General features: G+C 41.3%; 1 protein-coding gene across 1 annotated transcript in view; it reads right to left on the reverse strand.

Annotated features, from left to right (window-relative positions):
• LOC120026358 (protein phosphatase Slingshot homolog 1-like) overlaps nucleotides 1–18,258 on the reverse strand; it is a 66,125-nt gene extending 47,867 nt beyond the window's left edge. The window contains exons 1-2 of the mRNA XM_038971234.1: nucleotides 17,934–18,258; nucleotides 10,868–10,905 (exon numbers count right to left, since the gene is read on the reverse strand). Coding sequence (XP_038827162.1) covers nucleotides 10,868–10,905; nucleotides 17,934–18,014 — 119 coding nt within the window. The 5' untranslated portion in view covers nucleotides 18,015–18,258. The remainder of the gene's footprint in view (nucleotides 1–10,867; nucleotides 10,906–17,933) is intronic.
• Between the last annotated feature and the right edge of the window lie 2,185 nt (nucleotides 18,259–20,443).

The raw sequence follows: 20,443 nt of genomic DNA on the forward strand, positions 1-20,443 counted from the left end.
ATACAAGCTGCATTCAAGCCGCTGATGTGCGCCTTTGGAACATGTACATTTAAAAAGTCTAATAAATCAATTTAATATACACCATCACAAATCCATTATTTATTTTAGTCAGGTCTAAAGAAACATTATGATATGAATAACATGTATTTTATGAGTTGGCCTACTGTATGTTATCTGGCTATGCTCCATGCCATAGGCTTGTTCATTTAGCTTACAAGATATGCTTATAAATCCCATTCAATTATTTTATATGATATGATTTTATAGTAACAAGAATAGAATTTAATTGAATAAAATGTAAAATATATTTTTCCCATTCCGGAGCAAGTGGGCTGTATGAATTGGCTATGTTGAGTGCAAAAGTGAACATTTGAAACAGGTCCTATACGCTAGATTTGGAGTTACTTGGCAACTTTAGTTGTGAATGATACAAACCTTAGAATGGCTTACAAATCAAAACACATATGGGCTGCATGATGGCTATAGGCTATTGATGATTTGAGAAAGTCGAGAGAAAAAAAGCTCACACTCCATTCCTTGCCTCCGGCTGAACAGCTGTTCTCTCAACAAGCGATCATATTTTCACCCATCAGACTATTCAATGTAATCTCATCTTTACTAATTATGTCAAATTAGTTTAGATTTAGAATGGCCCATTATTAAATGGACAGGGACAGAGGCATGGGGAAAAAATATGTTATCCATATGCACTCAACTAGCGAATGAAGGCCGCGCTTTCCCGCCTGTCCGTTTTTCAATGATACCGGAGAGGCAACTTCAGTTGTGAGAAATAATAACAACACTTATTTCGTTTCACACGTCAACCACTTTTGAGGAGCATGCTCTTGCTACGCGACAGGTGATATTCTGCCCAAACTCTGGATGCATGCGCTCCTCAACCCTATTCCTGCAGCTACCCAGTGCTCCATTTGAAATCTGTGAAACCCATAGATTAGGGTCATGAATTTATTTAAATTGATTGATTTCCTATATGAACTCAAACTCAGTAAACCCTTTTAAATTACTGCATGCTGCGTTTATATTTTTGTTCAGTGTAGTTCCATCTCGCACTCAGTGTTCCATGTTTGATAGTTTTCAGGTCTGAGATGGTTTGTCACTAATGAGGGGTGAAGGCTAATAATCCAGTGGGATAGACAGGAGGCGGAAGCTTCACAGCAGAATCAGATTGTTCTGCCTCCATACCCTCATGCAGTAAACAGTAAATCTCCCTGTGATGAATGACCAAGATTATTGACCTGTGGAGCCAGAGAGCCACATCTCTCACTATGTATGACGGGTGACGGCCTCCACTCCTCCACGCTCCCCCCTTTGTTAAGGGGCACAGTAGAGCAGGAAGCTATGGCCTTCTTTCAGGCATCCTGTTTTCAGCTAAAACAAAAAAATAAACTATTGTCTGACCCACATGCACAAGAATTGAGGACAAAAATAGTAAGATGTCACACCCTGATCAGTTTCACCTGTCCTCCTTATTATCTCCACCCCCTCCAGGTGTCGCTTGTTTTCCCCAGTGTATTTATCCCTGTGTTTCCTGTCTCTCTGTGCCAGTTCGTCTTGTATGTTTCCAAGTCAACCAGCGTTTTTCCCATTCTTCTGCTTTTTGCATTTTCCTAGTCCTCCCTGTTTTGACCCTTGCCTGTTTCTGGACTTTGTACCCACCTGCCTGACCATTCTGCCTGCCTTGACCAGAGCCTGTCTGCCACTCTGATCTGGTTTTGACCTTTTTGCCTGTCCACGACCATTCTCTTACCTACCCCTTTGGATTAATAAACATTGTAAGACTCAATCCATCTGCCTCCTGTGTCTGCATGGAGGTCTCGCCTTGTGCCTTGATAGGAGAGGTGAGATGATGTGCTTGAGAATAATCGTGTCTGATTGTCAACACCTCAGTTCGGGACGACTGAAGTTCAAATCAAATTGTATTTGTCACATGAAAAAAAAACAATTAAAGAGCAACAATAAAATAACAGTAACGAGGCTATATACAGGGGGTCCCGGTACAGAGTCAATGTGCGGGGGCACAGGTTAGTCGAGGTAATTTAGGTATATGTACATGTAGGTAAAGTGTCTAATAATAAACAGAGTAGCAGCAGCGTCAAAAATGTGTGTTTGTGTGTGTTAGGGGGGGGTCAATGCAAATAGCCTGGGTAGCCATTTGATTAGGTGTTCATGGAGTCTTATGGCTTGGGGGTAGAAACTGTTTAGAAGCCTTTTGGACCTAGACTTGGCTCTCCGGTACCGCGTGCAGTAGCAGAGAGAACAGTCTATGACTAGGGTGGCTGGAGTCTTTGGCAATTTTTAGGGCCTTCCTCTGACACCGCCTGGTATAGAGGTCTTGGATGGCAGGAAGCTTGGGCCCAGTGATGTACTGGGTCGTACGCACTACTCTCTGTAGTGCCTTGCAGTCGGAGGCCGAGCAGTTGCCATACCAGGCGGTAATGCAACCAGTCAGGCTGCTCTTGATGATATAGCTGTAGATTTTTTTCAGGATCTGAGGACCCATGCCAAATCTTTTCAGTCTCCTGAGGGGGAATAGGCGTTATCGTGCCCTCTTCAGTTAAACATCCGATTCTACATTCATATCAAATCTGTCAAATTAAGTAATCCAGGTTCATGGTGCATCTTGCCCTTCACACCCAATCTGAACTAGAAACTCTGATTACTTCACAAGGGGAAAACAACTTTGGTTTAGTGGCACACATTGTTTAAATGGTTCTCACTAGGCTAAATCCTTTCAGTGAATTTTTGATTGAAAAAAAGACATGGAAATTGACCGCTCAAACCAATAAATGTTCAAGATCCAGTCTCTTCTGTAATGAATAAACCCTGCAATTCCAACGAGAGTAAATTTGTGACTTCCTTTGTCAGTCAGATGTGAACAAAGATGGGACATAGATACAAACGTACCTGACTAATATGTCTGAGCCTGAGATCAAAGGAAAAGCCAACGGCTATTTTTCAGAGTCTGCTTGGGGTATCAACTCTGTTACCTTCTCCTTTATAAACGGTCTCACATGACCATTGAAGCTGAGATATTGCTAGCAGTGGTGAGGTGTGGTGTGCTACCTTGAAATGACTGCAGGCAAGTCTGACCTGTGACCCATGACTTACACGGTGACCATATACTGTATGAACTAATATAGCAGATTTCCTAAATAGTGGATAGAGGACATCAATTTGAAGAGTGAATGGTTCTCCCAATCCAGAAGGGTACAACATGGGTAGTGCAGGCTTCACTGGACACATCAGAACTGGGCACAGCTCTCCAAACAGATCCAACTTTAGTGACGCTTCTTAAATAATAAATTCAGAACAAAATAACAACTTTTAACTTCAGAGATAAAAAAATGTATGTGTCTGCCTTGGTGGTAGTGATGATCCATATTCCAGGTTTAAGAGGAGTAGACCCATAATTCCATGTTTGACAATAATATTTGGGACGCTTTTAAAGTCTCAACGGCAGAAGCTCTTACCTTCAATGTTTTTAATAGAAAGAATAATAAAACTAAAAAAGAAACAACGCATATATACTATTTCATCAGTCTATCCATCATTGAGCTTATCTCTCTTAACCAGCCCCGGAGACTCAGCTTTACAAGCTCAATGCAGGATTCCGCTTTACAGGCTCATCGCCTTCTGCCTGTAATCGTCTCAACCACCACATGTCATCCCCAAGTTCTGACATGATTCAGTCACTCAGTCCTTTAATACCTGAAAGAAACACGCATCTCTGATCCATTTTACTACAGTGAACTGATAGACAAAGACAAAGCCTTAAAAGGACCCCCAGAGGAAGTTGATGCCACTATTTAAATGTAATTTCCTGTCCTAGAGGAAATGCATGTTTAGGTTCAACCTCTGAAGAATGACAAAGGCTACTTATACAGTACCAGTCAAAAGTTTGGACACCAACTCATTCAAGGGTTTCTTTATTTTTACTATTTTCTACATTGTATTATAATAGCAAAGACATCAAAACTATGAAATAACACATATGGAGTCACGTAGTAACCAAAAAAAGTGCTAAACAAATCAAATTATATTTTATATTTGAGATTCTCCAAAGTAGCCATACTTTGCCTTGATGACAGCTTTGCACAATCTTGAAATTATCTCAACAAGCTTCATGAGGTAGTCACCTGGAAAGCTTTCCAGCAGTCTTGAAGGAGTTCCAACATATGCTGAGCACTTGTTGGCTGCTTTTCCTTCACTCTGCAGTCCAACTCATCCCAAACCATCTCAATTGAGTTGAGGTCGGTGATTGTGGAGGCCAGGTCATCTGATGCAGCACTCCATCACTCTCCTTTTTGGATCATTGTCTAGTTGAAAAACAAAATGATAGTCCCACTAAGCGCAAACCAGATGAGATGGTGTATCGCTGCAGAATGCTGTGGTAGCCATGCTGGTTAAGTGTGCCTTGAATTCTAAATGTCACCATCAAAGCACCCCCACATTATTACACCTCCTCCTCCATGCTTCTCGGTGGGAACCACACATGCGGAGATCATCCGTTCACCTACTGTCTCACAAAGACACGGCGGTTGGAACCAAAAATCTAAAATTTGGACTCATCAGACCAAAGGACAGATTTCCACCGGTCTAATGTCCATTGCTCATGTTTCTTGGCCCAAGCAAGCCTCTTCTTCTTATTGGTGTCCTTTAGTAGTGGTTTCTTTGCAGCAATTTGACCATGAAGGCCTGATTCACGCGGTCTCCTCTGAACAGTTGATGTGGAGATGTGTCTGTTACCTGAACTCTGAAGCAATTATTTGGGCTGCAATCTTAGGTGCAGTTAATTTCTGAGGCTGGTAGTCTGAATGAACTTATTCTCTGCAGCAGAGGGAACTCTGGGTCTTCCTTTCCTGTGGCGGTCCTCATGAGAGCCAGTTTCATCATAGCGCTTGATGGTTTTTGCGACTGCACTTGAAGAAACTATCAACGTTCTTGAAATGTTCCGCATTGACTGACCTTCATGTCTTAAAGTAATGATGGACTGTCGTTTCTCTTTGCTTATTTGAGCTGTTGTTGCCATAATATGGACTTGGTATTTTACCAAATAGGCTTATCTTCTGTATACCACCACTACCTTGTCACAACACAACTGATTGGCTCAAACGCATTAAGGAAACATATTCCACAAATGTAATTTTAACATGACGCACCTGTTAATTGAAATGAATTCCAGGTGACTATCTCATGAAGCTGGTTGAGAGAATTCCAAGAGTGTGAAAAACTGTCAAGGCAAAGGGTGGCTACTTTTGAAGAATCTAAAATATATTTTGATTTGTTTAACACTTTTTTCTACATGATTCCATGTGTGTTTTGATGGTTTTGATGTCTTTAATATTATTCTATGATGTAGAAAGTAGTGAAAAAAAGAAAAACCCTTGAATGAGTAGGTGTGTCCAAACTTTTGAATGGTACTGTATATTTTTAATACAGACTAACTAAAAAATAAGTGAACATACACAAATTATCCAATGGATTATGATAATTCTCTGTAAAAAACAGTGGAGGTGCAAACTTACATTTGCACCCCCTATTTAATTTACTCCATGGCTCAGGGGGCCAAGTGAACACAAGGCTGTTTAGCGCATCTCAGTCGCGAAGAGGAATAACTTCGCAGCGGTTTCAGATTAATAAACAATGCCATGCTGGTGGCTGGTAACATTCAAATAAAACCCAGCCTTGAAGCAAAAGAAGTGGGCTGAAAATAATTTTGATGTCATATTATAGCAGGGGCAGAACTTTGGTTTTAGAAGTGGGGGGCCCATAATTTGGTGGGGGGTCTTCCCATTTTCCGAGGCATCTAAAGCTAATTTCCTTCATTTCTACACAATCTAATATGACCCATGGCCGTTCTAGCGTCTCTATATAGAACATAAAGTAAGCAAAAGTACCCAGTCATCGAGCTAGGTGAGAGATCATTATTAAATATGTTTAAGTGATTGATAAGACTGAACTAGATCCACGATAATTCAATAATCAAGTGTTGCACCTTTAACCAATAGCCTAACAAATGAACAACTCTTACAAATAAAGTACAAAGACCTTTGATCCTCTATATCAAATTTCAGCCAGACCGCCCATGCACGCCCGATCCCACCAGTCTAGTCAATAACTCAACTCACTCTCTCTCCAACAACTTCCTCCGCATCTTTTTTTTTATGTCTCAAGGAAAGGTTTGGAAAACAAAAGTTTTATAAAAACACACATAGACCTACACAGTAACAAACAGAAACTGTACACCCTCCATAAATTAATATCACTGTACTGTAGAGCTCTTTTTACTTGTACACAATATAGCTGGGTCACCCTGTCCTGCCCCTAGGGGTCCACGGCCCTGCAGCTCCCCAACCCAACACACCCACCTCAGCTTCAGGATCTTAGTGAAACATTCACTATTGGTTTCAGGTGTGTTAGTCCAAGGCCAGAGAGACAACCAACAGTATGGCAGAGCCCCAGGGCCAGGACTGAACAGCCCAGCAGCTAGGGATTGCCTTAATAGATATCTCCCCTGACATGGGCATGTTTTCAATGCAGACATTTTTTGTCAAACAGTATTCCATATAAGGCATCCAGAGCTTATGAAAGTTGCACAGTATACCCCTAATCTTGTAATAAATCAAATCGCATGATACATAACGTGACATTTCTTCCAACCTAATTAATGGCAATGCATTTCTTAGCCGCTATAAATGCTAGTTTACACATTTTCTTCTGATAAATGTCTCCAGTATAAACATTTCCAAGCAAACAACAACAGGGAGACTCTGTTAATTTATCTCAGCATGTCTACATACTCTTTGCCAGAATTCAACCAGCCTTCACAAGACCATAACATATGCAAATATGTCCCCTTTTTGTGTTTTAAACCTCCAGCAGAAGAACTACATTTGTGTGTGCATGATATTCAATTTCACTGCCATTATTCCCAGAGTTTAGTCTACCCATCAACTCAAGATGGAACTTAGTATCCATTCACTGATTGTTATAATATACTAGAAAATTCATCTGAGCTCCGTAGACTGGTCTTCCCTGGCTGTCTGACCCTCCATGGAGACCTGTCACAATCTGAACCTACTAAGACATGATGAGCATAGTGTTGTGTACTGACTGTTCACCATTACAGTGAAGCCTGTAGAGCCCTTTATACCGTGTCAGTGTGAAAAGTAGGGAATTAGCTGGGGAAACGGACAGATCAATAACGTTACATTGATATACTGACTAATAAAAAAATCATATTGTTCTGAAAAAACATCAGAATATCGGTCTTCAATCGTTTGGCAGCTGGTTTCATCGTTTGATTCAGGTCTAGTGTGATTGAGGCAAAAATAGTAGCTAAACTTAGTGAGCTAGCCAGCTAGCTACCATACGATAGCCAACTTTTGGCTAGCTCTGCTAGTTAATGGTAAATCATCAAATTTGTACCCCCCTTCCCCAGTGAAAGTTGCACCCCTGTATTATAGGAAAAGACACCATATTCACACGGATTTGCACAAAGTGGGCAGTTCGGATTTTGTCGCTTCAAGCCAAAATACAGTGCATTCAATAAGTATTCAGACCCCATTTTGTTACGTTACAGCCTTATTCTCAAATGGATTAAATTAAAATGTTCCTCATCAATCTACACACAATACCCTATAATAACAAGGCGAAAACAAGTTTAGACATTTTTGCAAATGTATTAAAAATAACAGAAATACCTTATTTACATAAGTATTCAGACCCTTTACTAAGAGAATAAGAGAATCAAAATCGAGCTCAGGTGCATCCTGTTTCCATTGATCATCCCTTAAATGTTTCTACAACTTCAATTCAATTGATTGGACATGATTTGGAAAGGTACACACCTGTCTATATAAGGTGCCACAGTTGACAGTGCATGTCAGAGCAAAAACCAAGCCATGAGGTCGAAGGAATTATCCGTAGAGCTCAGAGACAGGATTGTGTCGAGGCACAGATCTTGGGGAGGGGAACCAAAACATTTATGCACCATTGAAGGTCCCCAAGTGTCCTCCATCATTCTTAAATGGAAGAAGTTTGGAACCACCAAGACTCTTCCTAGAGCTGGCCACCCGGAAAAACTGAGCAATAGTGGGAGAAGGGCCTTGGTCAAAGAAGTGACCAAGAACCCAATGGTCACTCTGTCAGAGCTTCAGAGTTCCTCTGTGGAGATGGGAGAACGTTCCAGAAGGATAACCATCTCTGCAGCACTCCACCAATCAGGCCTTTATGGTAGAGTGGCCAGACGGAAGCCACTCCTCACTAAAAGGCACATGACAGCTCGCTTGGAGTTTGCCAAAAGGCACCTAAATGACTCTCAGACCATGACAAACAAGATTATCTGGTCTGATGAATCTAAGATTGAACTCTTTGGCCTGAATGCCAAGCGTCACATCTGTAGGAAACCAGGCACCGCTCATCACCTGGCCAATACCATTCCTACGGTGAAGCATCATGGTTGCAGCATCATCCTTTGGGGATGTTTTTCAGCGGCAGGGACTGAGAGACTAGCCAGGATCGAGGGAAAGATGAAAAGAGCAAAGTACAGAGAGATCCTTGATGAAAACCTGCTCAGGACCTCAGACTGGGGCAAAGGTTCACCTTGAACAGGACAATGACACTAAGAACACTGCCAAGACGCAGGAGTGGGCTTTGGGACAAGTCTCTGAATGTCCTTGAGTGGCCCAGCCAGAGCCTGGACTTGAACCCGATCTAACATCTCTGGAGAGACCTGAAAATAGCTGTGCAGCGATGCTCCCCATCCAACCCGACTGAACTTGAGAGGATCTGCAAAGAAGAATGGAATAAACTCCCCAAATACAGGTGTGCCAAGCTTGTAGCATTATATCCAAGGAGATTTGAGGCTGTAGAACTGCCAAACGTCAACAAAGTACTGAGTGAAGGGTGCAAAGTTTTTTTTTTTATACATTTGCAAACATTTATAAAAACCTGTTTTTGCTTTGTCATTATGTGATATTGTGTGTAGATTGATGAGGAAAAATAACAATTTAATACATTTTAGAATAAGGCTGTAACGTAACAAAATGTGGAAAAAGTTGAGGGTTCTGAATGCTTTCTAAATGCACTGTATATCGTACTTTGACTAAAACGATGACTTATTGACTTAAATCGTCTTTCAGCTTGAAAGTGTAGATTTCTACTGGTGTTGGCGTTTTAAGGTCCAATGCAGCCGTTTTTCTCTCAATATCAAATCATTTCCGGGTAACAATGAAGTATATTACTGAGATATTTTCAATTAAAATGGTCAAAAAGAAACAAAAATAGCTTCTTAGCAAAGAGCAATTTCTCAAGCAAGAATTTAGCTAGGACTGTCTGGGAGTGGTAGACTGAAAATGAGCGGTTATTGGCAGACGTTTTGAACTCTTTATTGGTATATTAACTAATTCACCTTCTGGTGATGTCAACAGGCAGGCCAAAATTCCAAAACACGCTCAAATTTCAGCTGTTCTTTTCAAACAGCTCTTACACTAAAAGTACATTATCATAATTTTCACAATTTCACAGTATTATTCCAACCTCTGTGTGGAAATATATATAAAACACAGGTAAATCACGTTATTTACTGCACTGGGACTTTAAGCACCTGTTGCAACAATGACTAGCAAAAAGGGGAAGACAATATTTTGTCTAATTGTCTATTAGAGATAGGTGACTACCCTGTATAGACAGACAAAGGTTTCTTAATAATTTGTTACAGTGGTGACCAGAGGTGAAAGTACATTTAATTTCTACAGGTAGGGACACCCAAGTGCGCAATCTTTTTTTTTTTACTACAAAAATTACAGGGTAGCCTACTCTGGTGACACTGACAAACATATCAATAAAAACGATGTTGTCTGATACATATAATTGGTCTACGAAAAGGGGAGACACAAATACAATACGACATCCATTTAACCTAGAGGAGGAAATTATTGTCCAAAAACAAACTAAAGTGGCGCTGACCCAATGACAAAGACAGTGAATATGCACACTCACTGGGGATATTGCCGATATTCTCCTCTATTGCCAATATGATAGGCTACCGTTCACTCAATTAAATAAAAAATGTTGATAACTGAAAGACAGATTGGGGTATTTATATTGTAGTCTCTTTACAACAGTTTTCCCCTGATTTTATTTTTAAATATTGCAATATGACTGGCTGGGTCTCTCTGCTTTTCACTGACAGTCGCTACTCAACAATCATCTATTTGGTATTTGCAACGCGCTGCCCAAATTGCGGGCCCTTTCGATTGTAGGCTATGCGATAAAAACATTTTTTTTAAGTAAGCAGCTAATGAGCCTCTGTGGCCAAATCCTGCTTTCTGGTGTAGTAGCCTATTTTGAATGATTTTATGTAATGTTAAATAATTGTATTTATTTATTTTACCTTTATTTAACTAGGCAAGTCAGTTAAGAACAAATTCTTATTTTCAATTACAGCCTAGGAACAGTGAGTTAACTCCCTTGTTCAGGGGCAGAACGACAGATATGTACCTTGTCAGCTCGGGATTCGATCTTCCAACCTTTCGGTTACTAGTCCAACGCTCTAACCACTAGGCTACGCTGCCGCCCCTAATGATGTTGTAATAGCCTATATTTTTGGGGGCATGTTGTATTAATTATGATAGGCTCACGTTTTACCAGTACAGGTACACCCACTACACCTCCACCCACAAACAAACGCAAATCACAAAAACGTCCTCCTATTACTCTCCATTTGGCATAATATGTAGCTGTAGCGTGCTCCCCCATGCAAAATAATGGATAGAAAGGAGCAGCAGCTCTGAGCTACCCTAGCAAGTCCATCTTTAGTACTGTAAGTACTAAGAACACTTACCTCTGATTTAGCCGGCGCTCATCATCACTCCCAAAGTCCTGTAAACCAAGAAAAGGCAGAGCAAAAATAAGCAAAAGTTACCAATCTGATACTACAAGACATTGAAGCTCTACAGTGCAGCCATTAGTATCAGGTGGACATTAACCTGTCCACAATTCAGAGTACATGTTTTGCCTCATAATAAGCTCTGATAGGTAGGTTACTATTCTACAGAGGGATATAATGAGGGGAATCTAATTCTCATTACTCACAACTCATTGAAGAGTTGAGTGGATTCAGGGGTAGATTTTCAATATTCTTTTATAAAACTATTGTAGAAATGTTTCCCAAAATAAACAGAGTGTACAAAACATTAAACACCTTCCTAATATTTAGTTGCACCCCCATTTGCCTTCAGAACAGCTTAATTCGTTGGGCAAGGTGTCGAAAGCATTCCACATGGATGCTGGCCCATGTTGACTCCAATGCTTCACACAGTTGTGTAAAGTTAGCTGGATGTCATTTGGGTGGTGTACCATTCTTAATAAACACGGAAAACTGTTGAGCATGAAAAAACCAGCAGCGTTGCAGTTCTCGACACACTCAAACTGGTGCGCCTAGCATCTACTACCATACCCCGTTCAAGGCACTTAAATATTTTGTCTTGCCAATTCACCCTCTGAATGGCACACATACACAATCCATGTCTCAATCGTCTCTAGACTTAAAAATCCTTCTTTAACCTGTCTCCTCTCCATCTACACTGAAGTGGATTTAACAAGTGACATCAATAAGGGATCATAGCTTTCACCTGGTTAGTCTATGTCATGGAAAGTGTAGGTGTTCCTAATGCTTTGTACACTCAGTGTGTATCTAGTCTAATACACAATGTTGAGGTTTCAATGTTCACATAAATGTATTTAACCTAGGCTAACCTTGGAACAGACAAATCTACCAACGCCCCAACAAATCAACACTACTGTTTATACCAAAACTTCTGTTCTTTTTCGATACTTGAACATGAAAAACATTTCAGTAATATAATTTTTGTTACTTTCGGTACTTCTATTAAATGTGTCTCACGTCATCTACTGATTGAGAGAGGATCAAGTCTGTCTATCGGCGCAGCAGACGTCCCCATATCGTGTGAAAGCACCGGCACCATGCCTGCTCCACTTACTCATTACTAGCTCTAGCTTGTCCTAAGGAATCCCTGTACTATGGGCTGAGGCTGGGATGCGTCATGTTAACTTCTGTGCAGCATGAGTGGGGAGCTAACACACTTAATTACTGTTGGCAAAACAAAAGTACATTACAGGCTAGAACCCTTTACAATGCAACGAAATACCTGTAGCTTTAAGACAACTTTCCTTGCTAGCTTACAGCTGAAGCTAACATCAATTCGCTACTCTAGTACTTTGTTTGTCATAATATACAAACCACAATGCGAAATAAACTGATTTGAAAGTGGATTGTCACCAAAAACCAGTCATTGCTAAAAACGGTATTATTTAACTTAGTCTCCCTCTCCTCAGTCACGTATCTCCTGTTCCTCTCAATGTGTGTTGAACGACATCATTAGGTCTTAAAAAAACAGCGTGCACTTTAATTTAGACTTATTTTTTTTTACATTTTAGTAATTTAGCAGATGCTCTTATCCAGAGCGACTTACAGTTAGTGCATTCATCTTAAGATAACAAGGTGGGACAATCACATATCACAGGCATAGAAAGTATATTTTTCCTCAATAAATTAGCTATTAGTAGAATCAGAACTAGGGGTGGAGGGGGGTCAAGCCAAGTGCAGGTTGAGGTAAAATCAATCAAAATGTGGGGGGGTTAGAAGAAGGATGATTTAAATTCTCTTAAATTCTTTTAATAAAATATTAAATCTTTAGAAAAACCTAACATACTTGAATAAAACACCAAATACATTGCTGTAGTTTGTCTCATTACCGTAACAATTTAAGTTCCTGTCAAAACTTAAAAACAGTGCATTCGGAAAGTATTCAGACCCCTTCTCTTTTCCCCCAAAAAATTTACATTACAGCCTTATTCTAAAATTGATTAAATAAAAAAGTGTCATCAATCTACACACAATATCCCATAAAGACAAAGCGAAAACAGTTTTTTAGAATTTTTTGCAAATGTATTACAAATAAAAACAGAAATACTTTATTTACATATTCAGAGCCGTTGCTATGAGACTTGAAATTGAGCTAGAGTGCATCCTGTTTCCATTGATCATTCTTGAGATGTTTCTACAACTTCATTGGAGTCCACCTGTGGTAAATTCAATTGATTGGACATGATTTCAAAAGGCACACACCTGTCTATATCAAGGTCCCACAGTTGACAGTGCATGTCAGAGCAAAAACCAAGCAATGAGGTCGAAGGAATTGTCCGTAGAGCTCAGAGACAGGATTGTGTCGAGGCACAGACCTGTGGAAGGGTACCAAAAAATGTCTGCAGCATTGAAGGTCCCCAAGAACACAGTGGCCTCCATCATTCCTAAATGGAAGAAGTGTGAAACCACCAAGACTCTTCCTAGAGCTGACCGCCCGGCCAAACTGAGCAATCAGGGGAGAAGAGCCTTGGTCAGAGAGGTGACCAAGAACCCGATGGTCACTCTGACAGAGCTCCAGAGGTGGTGGTGGCAGCATCATCATCATGCCGTGGGGATGTGTTTCAGCGGCAAGGACTAGGAGACTAGTCAGGATCGAGGGAAAGATGAGCAGAGCAAAGTACATTGATGTAAACCTGCTCTAGAGCGCTCAGGACCTCAGGACCCTAAGAACACTGCCAAGACAACGCAGGAGTGGCTTTGGGACAAGTCTCGGAATGTCCTTGAATGGCCAAGCCAGAGCCCGGACTTGAACCAAATCGAGCATCTCTGGAGAGACCTGGAAATTGCTGTGAAGCGACGCTCCTCATCCAATCTGACAGAGCTTGAGAGGATCTGCAGAGAAGAATGGGAGAAACTCCCCAAATACAGGTGCGTCAAGCTTCATACCCATGAAGACTCAATGCTATAATCGCTTCAACAAAGTACTGTGTAAAGGATCTGAATACTTATGTAAATGTGATATCAGTTAATTTTTTTCCCTAAAAACCTGTTTATGCTTTGTCATTGTGGGGTATTGTGTGTAGATTGAGGGGGGGAAACGATTCAATCCATTTTAGAATAAGGCTTTAATGTAACAAAAATGTGGAAAAAGTCAAGGGGTCAGAATACTTTCCGAATGTACTGTAAAGTTGTATTCACCCATGATGCATCATCTAGAGGAGTAGTCTTTATATGAACACAAGTTAATGTATTTGCTTATATGCCTTCAGAATGATTATTCTCAAACACCCCCTTTACTCCACTTGGCCTTCTCATTACCGATACGGCTAAAGAGCTCAAATTGGGGGAAAAGTCTGATTAACTTTATAATTGTATCATTTAATTTGAAATATTTATATTTTCAGTGTGATGTTTGACTGACTCCTTTTCATTAGGGGAGCAATGTAAAACAAAAAATTGAAATATTGATTTGTTCACTACTTTTTGGACTTTTGTGAAAATGCAGGTAAAATGCATAATATCTCATTTAAAAAAACTATAATAATACAATATAGATTAGTACAGATCCTAATATCAGTGTTTCAAGAAGAAATTTAGTGAAAAATGTATTTATTCAAAGTTTCGTGAGAATGACCCACCTGGCTTTATGAGAGAGGTGAACGCCACTAAATGGAGGGAATGTGGCCATTCTTTATGATAGTTTCACCACAGTAAATGTCTTAAAAACAGTTATTGTTCAAGGAGAGATATCATAGACTGGGAGTATCAGGTTATAGTAACATGGTGACAGGTAACTGTGAGGAGGTGGGCCATTCTCCAGAAGTTTCACCTACTAAAGCCTGAGGATTGTCAACCAAAGCACTACTAGTGAGAAGCACAAGGTCCCTGCCAAGGTTAGGTACTGCAGTACTAAGAGGAAATGTTGTGACAAGATGTATCCAACACTGTATTTCAGCTCCAAAAACACACGGCACTTTCCACTACTGTATCTAACAAACTAAATCGGGCGAGCATCACACTTGTGATGAGCAGAATGGGTTCAAAACAGCGAACAGACGTCATTGTCAAACCTAACATTTTTATAAACACACACAAAAAGTATTTTCCCCCCCATTTAAACAAACGGTGCAGATAAGGTGAGGTAAGTCCTCTGAGGTTGGTCTCTACCTCTACCCATTCAACCAGGGAACGGGCATCAGGGTGAAACTCATAACAGGGACGTGTCAAACGCTGTGTTTAACATGGGTTTCAGTTGGTCATCGGGGAGAGTAATCGAATAATTGACTTGAACAGCCCTGCAGCCGCTACAAGTGAAATCTCAGCCATAATTCTCCCACAGCAAGACACATGACAATAGCCAAATTTCACCTCGTAGGGAAGGGATGAAACTCTCCATTCTTGGCAAAATCATGTAGCCTACCTTACACCGTCACAACAGCTACCATATTATTACCCCACCACCGTCCTCCACTCATCGCTTTCCCCCCACCCTCCATGTGAGAATGACATCATAGCTGCAGCAGCTTCCTGAGGGGCTTGGCTGCTCCTCATCAGACAGGCCCCTGGGAAGAGCCCTGGAAGCAGCCAGGCAGCCAGTCAATTCTATCCCACATTTAAAGTGAGTGGCAGGCAGTGACAAGGAAGGCTGGTCCTCAGTCAGGCCAGCTCAACCATCTTCACGATAAAGGTGTTTCTTTTTACACGTTTCATTTTTTAAATGGCAGGTGTAATGCGTCAGGCCCAATGACTCAGTAGCTAAAAAAGTAAAGCAGCAGCCTAATGAAAAACCAGCTAATGCTCAAGTACCAGTTCTTGATTCAGGCCTAACCATGGTTGTTGTCATCTTCAAAACAAATCTACCCAATACTCCCTCAATAAGGGCGAGTGGAGAAAACCTGCTGTAGGCTAGAGCCTTTGTTGTATTTAGCGTGACTCCTGTTTCCATTAACAGATAGCGCCCCCAACTGGTTGAGAAGGTGCACAAAAACAGTACTTCGATTGTAGCTATCTTTCATGAGTGACATCTAAATGTCATACCTGTGATGTGTAGGCACTAACTGTTACACTACATGACCAAAAGTATGTGGACACCTGCTTGTCGAACGTCTCATTCCAAAATCATGGGCATGAATACGGAGTTGGTCCCCCCTTTGCTGCATTAACAGCCTCCACTCTTCTGGGAAGGCTTTCCACTAGATGTTGGAACATTGCTGCGGTGACTTGCTTTCATTCAGCCACAAGAGCATTAGTGAGGTCGGGCTCTGATGTTGGGCGATTAGGCCTGGCTCGACGTCGGCGTTCCAATTCATCCCAAAGGTATTCGATGGGGTTGAGGTCAGTGCTCTGTGCAGGCCAGTCAAGTTCTTCCACACCAATCTCGACAAACCATTTCTATATGGACCTCGCTTTGTGCACGTGGGCATTGTCATGCTGAAACAGGAAAGGGCCTTCCCCAAACTGTTGCCACGGCCTGTTCACCCCAGTACCATCTAGAAGGCGGAGACAGTACAAGTGCATCAAAGCTGGGACCGAGAGACGGAGAAACAGCTTCTATCTCCAGGCCATCAGACTGTTAAACAGTCACCACTAGCCAGCCTCCGCCCAGTACCCTGCCCTGAACATTAATCAATGTTCTAGCCAGCTACCACCCGGTACTCTGCCCTGCACCTTAGAGACTGCTGCAGTATGTACATAGTCACTGAACAGTGGTCACTTTAATGTTTAGATACTGTTTTACCCACTTTTTCGTCATGGCTCATCCTATATAAGTTTATTTTTTCTGGATTATGTGTGTATTGTTTTTTTTAATTGCTAGGTATTACTGCACTGTTGGAGCTAGAAACATATGCATTTCACTGCACCTGTGATAACATCTGCAAATCTGTGTACGCGACCAATAAACTTTGGTTTGATTTGCATTTTGAGATGGGATTGTTCTTGTGGTTTATTCATTGGCTGTTGGTGATGCCTACTCTTTGGTTAATCTGAATAAACAAATAAGCACAAGGAGCAGTACCAAGAGTTTATTTTGCCATCATGGAAGTGTTCAAAGCTCACCTGACTTATACTAGTTTGATTTTGGCAGACTATCTTTACTCTTATGGAAAGTATGACTAGGCCTCTACCACAGTGGTTCCCAACCCTTTTCGGTTACTGTACCACCAAATGAATTTTGCTCTGCCCAGCATACCCATGAAGTACCTCCTCATGTGCATTTTACCAGTAGGCATATAGTCTCATGAGTCTTCTCACGTACCCCTGTGGATACACCAAGTTCCCCCAGGGGTCCTAGTATCCCTGGTTGGGAACCACTACTCTACCTCATGACTGTATGAAGTTACATGCCACATTTCACCTCATTGACTGGTCCCTTTTAGAAGACATCTCAGAACAACATAGAAAATAACCCATGCTGTCCATAACACTGACTTTAACATTAAGCAACATTAGGCAACTAACTTGATAAATGTTATCATTTGGGAGTACCAAATTGTATGGCACCACTGCAGTACACTGGTGATTTCTTAGCTGACTAGCTAGCTTACTGCATTCAGCAGCAGGACATTACGGTATGACTTACATGAAACTACCTGGCAGATAACCAGATACCTAGGTAATCAGGCTAACGATGCTATTGGAAATGAATAGCCAGCTAATGCTACAGCAGTTACGCTTCTCATTAAAAGTAGTAAGGCAAACAAGAAACTAGCTAACTAGATTAACTGTACATTTGTTGTACGTCAGCTGGCAAGCGAATAACTTTACTAACTGGCAATAGCATTACGTTATATCAGTGTGTTAGACAACTTTGCTTGCTAGCTTTTCTAGACAACAGCTAACGTTAGCTCGGTAGCGATTGAGTTGAGGCTAATAATAGCTACTAACGTTACCTAGTTAGCTTATCCCATTGCAACATATCTAGCTAGCACGGCTAGGCCTATGTCACTCCCACGTATCCTAGGTGTTTTCTTGCGCTTTGTTGACGTTTCTAAAACGTCTCTCCAGCTATTTCCAAGCTTACCTCCCCCACGTTGGTGGTGGTTGTGCTGGCTGTGGATGCAGCGCTTGGGGTAGGGGAGCGCTGCAAAGTAACCAGAGCCATGGCTGAGAGAGTGTGCACAGGCCGGTGTAGCCTGTCCAGAGAACAGCTTTATTCCGGGTGAATAACCTAAGGAAATTGTTTCTTGGTGTCAACGTCTATAGCGGTCGAAGCAGAGAATTTCATCGCCGTTAAATTTCCATCGTCCTAAAATCTGGAAGCCAGTTGTTCCTTTTGAATTTTCTCAAATAAAAATAGACGAATTTCATAGTAAGAACGTACAGAGCATGTACTTATCGTTCCCCATGTTGCGGCTTTCTCACTAGCTTGCACAAAACCGCTTCCACCAGGGGATGCACGCTTATGCTAGTCAGCTGCTGCCAGCCAACCACACAGTGATGCTGAGTTCAAACATTCTGATCCGATGGATGTTGTAGCCTAGCTAGGTTACCAATTCTGTCAAATACATAACTACATCATGACAGAATCTCTTCCAGTTCAAACTGTGTATTTCACTTGGCCTGTCGGTTAAAAATAATAAATGACATTAGCTACAGTTCATGTAATGCAACTACACAAACCTTCACAACCCGCAGAATGTGAGCAATCTTTTGCATAATGTTTTTTAGCCAACTGCTGTGGTTTTGTTTTGTTTTGTTGTTGTTGTTGTTTTTTATATATATCTACATCCCGATTTTTTTCACTGTTATATTTCAGGTTATTACACATTACACGATGTACAATTTCAGTTTACTTCCTACAGTTAGATGGGTCAGAGGTTCAGGTACACTCAAGGACATGGAAATGTTTACATTGTCAAAGTTATATGGAATGGTAGCAGATTCTGAGCAGGACCAAGCCAGTCACACAGAATGGAGGCCAATCCGATTTTTTCAAGATAAATAATAATAACAAAAGCAACAACAATTGCTGTGTTTGTTATCTCCAGACAAACTCGTGGCAGTGATCAGAGCTGGGGTCAGTGGCCTGTCCACGGCTCAGAGCATCTATGAGCACTACCACTCTACAGTCAGTCAGTCCACCCGCGATGGGCCTGCAGGATTCTGGCAGCCATACCTCTACGAAACGTGGAAATGTGAGAGGGCTTTCTTCTTGGCTTTCTTCTTTCTTCAGGCATCATCATTCACATGGAGGCAAGGTCTAGTTGTTTTGCATTTTAAGCTGCTGTAATTAAGCAATAAGACCCGAGGAGGTGTGGCATATTTAAGCAATAATGCCCAAGGGGGTGTGGTATATGGCCAATATACCACGGCTAAGGGCTGTTCTTAGGCACTACGCAACGTGCTGTCAGCCAATCAGCATTCAGGGCTCGAACCACCCAGTTTATAATGGCCAATATACTATGACTAAGGGCTGTTCTTATGAACAACACAAAGTGGACTGCCTGGATACAGCCCTTAATCATGGTAAATTGGTCAAATACCACAATCCCGAGGTGCCTTATTGCTAGTATGAACTCGTTACCAACATAAATAGAACAGTAAACAAGCATTTTTGCGTCATACCCGTGGTAGATTGTCTGATAGGCACACGGCTGAAATGCTGTATCAGCCAATTATCATCCAGGACCCAAACTACCTGGTTTATAATGTCCAACTACTACTGTATAAGCCCTTTGCTGAAGTAGATTAACTTGTGTCATTACAGCGTAGCAATGGTCTATCGTAGCAGTGGCTTCACTCAGTTTACATGTTCTGAATGGAGTCTGAATTCACTCAGCCCATCTGAATAGTCTACTGTTCAGCACCACAAACAGGTCTATGGAATTATTAAAAGACATGGCCACTGAGGCCCCTCTGTCTGTCACAAGGCTAAATGATTAATGAAGCCTCTACATCACAAATGTAAACCAACACAGTCAAGGAAGGTAATAAAAATAGATGAGTAACAAATACATCCACTCTCTTTTATTGCACAATCCCTATTTTTAACAATCATGTGCTGGACTCTAGATAGCTTACACTCTTAGAAAAAAGGGTGCTATCTAATACCTAAAAGGTTTCTTTGGCTGTCCCCATAGGATAACCCTTTAAAGGACCCAAAAGGGTTCTACTTGGAACCAAAAAAGTCTCCACCTGGTATCAAAAAGGGTTCTCCTGGGGACAGCTGCTGGATTTTTACAAATGTTCAAACACGATTTCTTTGAGAATAACTGTATATTGGCAAATCTGTGGGATGAACTTGGTTTATCTGGTGGGAAGGGGATGCAAAAGAGAACTTTCTACTTATATCTTATGGTGGTTTCATCATCTCTCAAGGTGAATGTTATCTTTTGGGTCCCAGCCTAATGTCTATACACCATAAAAAGAGGTGCAATTTGGGTTCCCTGTATTACTTCATTTTCTATGTACCTTTAAACAAGTCAACCTGGCAATGTGTTGTTTCTAGGTTGGTCAGCATCTGACCATAAGGCCCTACAGAGGGTAGTGCGTACAGCCCAGGTCATCACTGGGGCCAAGCTTCCTGACATC

Source organism: Salvelinus namaycush, chromosome 1, assembly GCF_016432855.1.
Source record: "Salvelinus namaycush isolate Seneca chromosome 1, SaNama_1.0, whole genome shotgun sequence".
Classification (NCBI taxonomy): Eukaryota; Metazoa; Chordata; class Actinopteri; order Salmoniformes; family Salmonidae; genus Salvelinus; species Salvelinus namaycush.